The following is a 6,028-nucleotide window of genomic DNA, read 5'->3' as shown; positions in this document are numbered from 1 at the left end:
TCAAGTGCGGACAGTGATGCCGGCACCTCCTTGGCCACCCAGGCTCAGGGGCTGCCCCCGTGAGCAGGTGCCCCAGGATTACCCTGCCTTTCTCAGTGGGGAAACTGAGGCATGGAAACCCCTCCACCAGCTGCCCCACTTCTAAGCCTGGGGCCACCCCACATGTCAAAGTCATGATGTTTGCTGCCCAGGTGGGCGGTGCACACCTGGGCAGGGACGTACCAAGAGGCTGTTCTCTGCCCACCCCAGGACAGGATGGACGAGGACTTCTCCTCCCAGATGAAGAAGATGGCCCTGGCCATGGGCACATCCCTATCAGACAAGGACATAGAGCTTCTGCCCTCAGACATGAGGCACCACGGTACAGCCAGCTCTGGGGGCCCGGCCCCAGCCTGGGAAGGGGGAATGGGACATGGCTGCCCCTGTCCCTGGGCCCAGGCTTAGCAGGGGACATCTGATTTGTGTCCCTGGGACTGAGGGACTCAGGACTATGACCTTGGTGGGCAGGGAAGAAAGGAAGTGGACCTGGATGACCCCATCTCTGGGTCCACTGACCTGCCCAGCCCCGTGCACAGCTGGCCCTTCTGATGCCAGCCCGGTTGGCTCCAGGGTCCTTCAACTACCTCAAGTTCTTTGAGTACATGCGCAAGTTCCAGACCTCGGGACAGTTGGAGAGCGCCATCCGCAAGGCCTTCCAGACCCTGGACAAGGACAAGAGCGGCTTCATTGAGTGGAATGAGATCAAGTAACGAACGGCAGGGGCTGGGAAGGGTGTTGGTGTCCCTGGCCAGCCACAGCTGGTGCCCCCATGCACCCAGCAGACTTGACACGCCCCCTGGAGCCCCACTGGCCAGGGCCACAGTGTCAGTGCTGGACCCAAACCCAGAGGGTGGGGGACTCTGGGCCTGAGGCATCCATCCAGGGCCTTGGTTTCCCCACCTGTGAAGTGGGGACAAGCAGCTGCGAAGGTCAGGCCCTCCTGGCCCTGACCTGAGCCCCCTTCGGCCCAGGTACCTCCTGACCACCATCCCCAGTAACATGCCCAATGCCCCCCTGACGGATGAGGAGGCCGAGGCCATGATCCAGGCAGCCGACACAGATGGGGACGGAAGGATCGACTATGAAGGTGGGGGCAGCCAGATGGGGCCCCAGGGACTCCTCCAGTGCCCCACCCCATGTGACCACCTGGCCCCACAGTAAGGCCCTGGCCAGTGCTGGACACGCACTATCCAGGCATAGCATTGAGTGGCCACCCCACCCCAGATCTCTCAGCACCCCAACTCAATGTGGGGAACCAGTCTGGGGGTTGCTGAGTGGGTGGGTGTCTCACTGAGCAGAGACGGGTGCTGGGTGGGCTTGGGAAGTTCGGCTGGGCAGAGACAGTATGGGTGGGGCTGTGCCCAGGGAAGCGGCAGGGCTCAGGCTGCCTGTGGCTCTGGCTGCCCTAGACTTCTGGCCACCACTCGCTGTCATGATACTGGGGCAGAGGGCAGGCAAAGTGGCCACCAGGAAAGAGCCAACCGGCCCAGGGCCCCAGACACCACTGTCCAGGTGTGCGCCCATCCCTACCCACCTGTGCCACAGGCATAAAACAGGATGGCTGGCCAAGGGACTGTGCAGGACTCAGGCCCCCAGCCTCAGTTTCCCCACTGAGAAAGGTGGGTTGATCACAGGGCACCTGCTCAGAAGGGTCAGGCAGGAATCTCTGAGGGTCTCGGCGGACCCAGGTCATTTGAGCTCAGGGAGGGTCCACTCACTGGTCTTCCAGCTCACACCAGGGCTCAGGCAGGCTGGGACGTCAGATCCTCCAGACTGTGGGCCCTCAGAAAGGGGCAAGCCTCACCACTGCTGAGGCCACCAGGGGGGCCCGCAGCCTGGGCCGTCTGGGGGCCCGCAGCCTAGGCTCTCAGAAAGCAGACGTGTTTACTAGGTATGGATTTCCTGCCCTAGAATTTTCTGAATTAATCAAGAAGGAGAAGACTCCAAAGAAGAAGTAATACCCTGACCGGCCCTGGACCAGCGAGAGGTCCCTGTAGGGCTGTGTGGGGTGAGCATGTGCCCCACTGGACATTCACGGAGGAGACCAAGGGTAGACACAGCCTGTTCCAGGAAAGTGGAAGAAACAGAGCTCTAAACAAATGCGGTGCCGCTGCCCGTGTGTCTGTGAATGCCTCCCTGCGCCTGGGAGCCGCCGGAACGCGCTGGGGGCTGGTGGGGAATGGGCAGATGGGCGGGCAGGTGTCCAGGCCTCCCCTCCCCTGGTCTCACCTCACTGGGGGCACTGGGAGGGAGGTCCCCCCAGCCCTGGGCTGCCTGGGTCTGCCCTCTCTCTTAGCCTGGTGCTTCTTGGACCCAGAACCCTGAAGGGCCCCCTCCTGTGGGCCCTGGGTCTGTCCTGTGGCCACCTGGCCCCACACCCCCAGCTCACACAGCAGATGTGTGGACATGTGTGGGGATTCCTGCAGCCCAGGGCGAGTGAGGCCCAGAGTGCTCTGCAGGTGTCCTTGGCTGCCCCCAGGGCCAGAGCGCACAGGTGGCCGCCTCTCCTGGCCTCGCTCGACTTTGGGCTGGCTCTCCCTCTCACTCCTTGTGCTCCGTCCTCCAGGACTCCAGCTCTCCCGAGCTCTCTGGTGGGACATGGGGCCCGTCTTGGTCTTTGCCCTGCCCACACTGGCCCACCCTCTTTCAGTGTGAGCACCATTTCTATGCTGTCCCTGGCCCCCTCCTGGCCTGTCATCCGGTGTGGAGAGTGGCTTACCTCAGTGCACTCCTGAGGGCAGGTGGCCTCGTCCAGTGCCCCACCAGGAACACCCTGTCCCAGGGCCTTTCCACGGCTGTCCCCCCAGCCTGGCATGCTCCTCAGCTGCATGACAAACTCCCTCTTCTCCTTCAGTGTTTTCCTCAAATGTCACGTCCCAGTGAGGTCCCTACCCACCGTTCTGCCTTTCACTCACCCCCAGAATCTCACGCTCCCCTTGACCCGGTCTTCCCCACAGCCCCTCCCATCCTCCAATACACTATGACCTTCACAGGTGCATCACGTTTTCTTTTATGAGCAAACAAAGCATCAAAGACATGGGGTATGAGATCCCAGAAAGAGAGCGCCCCCGGAGGTGAGCGTGAGGTCCAGCCAGTGACACTGCTTAAGGGCTGAGCAGCCTCCTGGGTGTTCAGGATCTGCCAGGGAGGAGGTGCCCACATGGCAGCTCCAGCAGGGTCCCCGGGAGGAGCCAGGACACAGAGAACCCAGCCGGCCCCACAGACCTGGCCCCTCGGCCCCCTCCTCCCCGCCTGCCCACCAGAGCAAAAGTGGGTCAGCAACTCACAGCCAGACCTGGTGTGCTTATCGCCTGGGAGTGGCCTTAACGCTAAGGCCATAGAAAGGTTGGAAGTAAAAAGAGGGCAAAGAGACACCACGCGGGGCTGGGGCAGAGCGCTGGTCTGGCACATGTGAGGCACCGGATTCCATCCTCGGCACCACCCAAAAATAAATAAAACAAAGGTTTAAAAGTACTTTTAAAAAATTTAAGAAGAGAGACACATGCAGGTACCAAGGAGAGAAAGCTTTACTATCAGATGAAGGAGACTTTAAGGCAAGAAGCACTTCTAGGGTCAATGAAGAAGGACTCACGATAAAGGGCCACTGTCAGGGAATCACCATGGTTCTGAACGTCCAGCCTCCAAATGCACAACGGGAAAAATGAACACACCAGAATGAGACAGAGTTGATGCACAAATACGGTGAGAGACCTTAGCACTCGACCCCAGGGACCAAGAGACCGAGAGCCAAAGGAAGCAGTCAGCCTACAGAGGGCTCGGGAAATACGAAGGGCTGGCTCTTGGATGTAGCCAGTTCTCTGCAGCCCCCTAATGCAGAATGCACGTTCTTCTTTAAATATACAGATGTAACATCTGCCAAAGTTGACCAACAGCCAGGCCTTAAAGCATATCTCAACCAAGTGAAAGGACTGGAATAACATGGGACAGGTCCTCTGGGAAGATGAGTTAGAAATCAAAAACAAAAGTTAAAGAAAAACAACACAGTTCTAAACAGCCTGTGATTCAAAGAAACCACCACAGAAATAAGAAAATCAAACCTAACATTAACAAAAATATAACATACCAAACCTTGTGGGTACAGCTCAAGTCGTAATCTGAGGGAAATTCAGAGTCTTAAATGCATTGATTTGAAAGGAAAAGGGGCTGGTAATCAATGATCTAAGTATCCTCCCCAAGAACTTAGAAAAAAGAACAGAAAATTAAAGTTAAAGAAAAGAGAGGGAAGGAAATAAAGGGCAGGAATTCTGAAATGGTAAGTCCCTGGCTTTCTGCCCGTTACCCCCGCTAGCCTGTGGGCCCCGGAAGGTACAGTGTCTGCTCGGGTCTGCACCGCAAGGTCTAAGTCGGGCACAGAGATGGCTGCTGATGGTGTGGCCTCTCTCAGAAGGAATGTGGCTCAGACGCAGGCTCTGTGGGGAGCACGAAACCCACAAGAGCAGCAAGGTGGGCAGGGGGACTCCCTAGGCAGAGTCCACTTGAGGCTCTAAAACCTGACCTCCTAGGGCTGGGGACACAGCTCAGCTGGTAGAGTGCCTGCCTCACATGCACAAGGCCCTGGGTTCAATCCCAGCACCAAAAATAAAATAAAGAGAACACCTAAAACCTGACCTCCTGCTGTGGGAGCTCTCCTCCTCACCGAGGGACCAGACCTTACCCCACCACTCTACAGTCCAGGGACAGAACACGGCCCTGAAGATGGTAGGGAGTCTGGGCTCCTCCACCTCGACTCAGAGACCTTCTACTCAGGCACCCTATCACTTTAGGGACCCCCCATGGTCAGATCCTCCCTTCCCCCAGGAGCTCCACAGGATTACGTCCTGCTGGGTGACATCCGGCTGCCCCTGCCCCGACCTCTGGTCCACAACCTGCAGTAGGAGGAGGTGGAAGGCCCAGGCAGGAGGCTGAGGACTAACAGATGCCCCCAGAGCACAGCTGCCCCTGAGACCCCAGGAAACCTCCTGTGGAACTCCCAAGTGCTACAGGCTGCCAGAGGGACCCAAGGGCTATGGACTCCCCTCTGAGCCCTGTCCACCCTCATTCTCCAGGAGTCCAGGCCTTCCTGACAACATGCACTCTCTCCCAAATTCATATCTGCCTCCAGGTTGTGTCCTGGTCAGGGGCATTTCCCCAGCCTCACCCAAAGGCTTGGGCTTCTCCTTCTGGTCAGCCACCCTGTCCTGCAGATGGTGAGCAGAGAGGCCCAGCAGCCTTCACCCTCTGCCGTGTAGGGGAGCCATCGACAGCCTCCTGGCCTAGCCTGAGACCAGGGACCAGTTGAGTTCTTGTCTGGGAGGGGGCTAGACAAGGAGCAGACATGGCTTACGTCCAGCAGTGAACAGGATGGTGACTCGGGTGCAAGGTGGTACAGGGCGGGGGGGCATGGGGCTGGTCGGGCCCTCATGGGGGGAGACCCTCAGAGCCGTCCCAGACACAGCAGCAGAACCACATGCACAGGAAGCCTCCTGGGGTCTGCACACCACTTGCAGGCAAGGAGAGAGGCCTGGGGTGAAGGCCCCCTGGGGCTGCTGGGCAGCATCCCAACACGGAAGCCCGATCCAGGATAACACGCCTGCTGAGTAGACCCTCACCTCCCTGCAAGCGCTCCAGGGCTCTCCTGTCCACGAGGCTGCAGCCTCCAGCCGTCTGTGCCGACAACCCGCAAGGTGAAGGGCACTCGCAGATTCTGAGCTAAAGTGCCAAGTGCAGAGGCTGCAGAGGGAGGGTCTGTCTGGCAGTGCCCGCCCTCCTCGGGGTGCCTGTCTAGTCCCCGTTTCCAGAGGGCTCCCGGCAGTCACGCCTCAGCAGGGGGCGGTCTCCTAGGAGGGCTACCTGCTCCCCTGGAGTCTCTCCAGTCACTGGGGGACACAACAGCAGCCCAGGGGCTTCAGGCACCCACAGACTGCGTGGAGCCTCCTATGGGCCAGGTGGGGACAGAGGGCCATTCTCCAAGTTGGGCACCAGAGCTGAG

At 59.2% G+C, this 6,028-nt stretch overlaps 1 protein-coding gene across 1 annotated transcript; it reads left to right on the top strand.

Annotated features, from left to right (window-relative positions):
* The first annotated feature begins 255 nt into the window (after positions 1-255).
* Pvalef (parvalbumin like EF-hand containing) lies at positions 256-1,997 on the top strand. The gene is made up of 4 exons (XM_046463181.1): positions 256-361; positions 610-745; positions 1,011-1,126; positions 1,951-1,997. Exons 1-4 carry the CDS (start codon positions 256-258, stop codon positions 1,995-1,997), a joined length of 405 nt encoding a protein of 134 aa, XP_046319137.1.
* Positions 1,998-6,028: the final 4,031 nt, after the last annotated feature.

Source organism: Marmota monax, unplaced genomic scaffold (assembly GCF_021218885.2).
Source record: "Marmota monax isolate L192 unplaced genomic scaffold, Marmota_monax_Labrador192_F-V1.1 WCK01_AAM20220418_F8-fsc00220, whole genome shotgun sequence".
NCBI classification, from domain to species: domain Eukaryota; kingdom Metazoa; phylum Chordata; class Mammalia; order Rodentia; family Sciuridae; genus Marmota; species Marmota monax.
The sequence above is the reverse complement of the archived record's forward strand: the minus strand, read 5'-3'. Positions and strand labels throughout refer to the sequence as shown.

What these genes read in the sequence shown, in the direction of transcription:
- Pvalef (XM_046463181.1), top strand. Translation starts at nt 256, where the DNA reads ATGGACGAGGACTTCTCCTCCCAGATGAAGAAGATGGCCCTGGCCATG. An exon ending in ATTGAGTGGAATGAGATCAA is followed by an intron (nt 746 to 1,010) that starts GTAACGAACGGC and finishes CCTTCGGCCCAG; the next exon opens with GTACCTCCTGACCACCATCC. An exon ending in CGGAAGGATCGACTATGAAG is followed by an intron (nt 1,127 to 1,950) that starts GTGGGGGCAGCC and finishes TTCCTGCCCTAG; the next exon opens with AATTTTCTGAATTAATCAAG.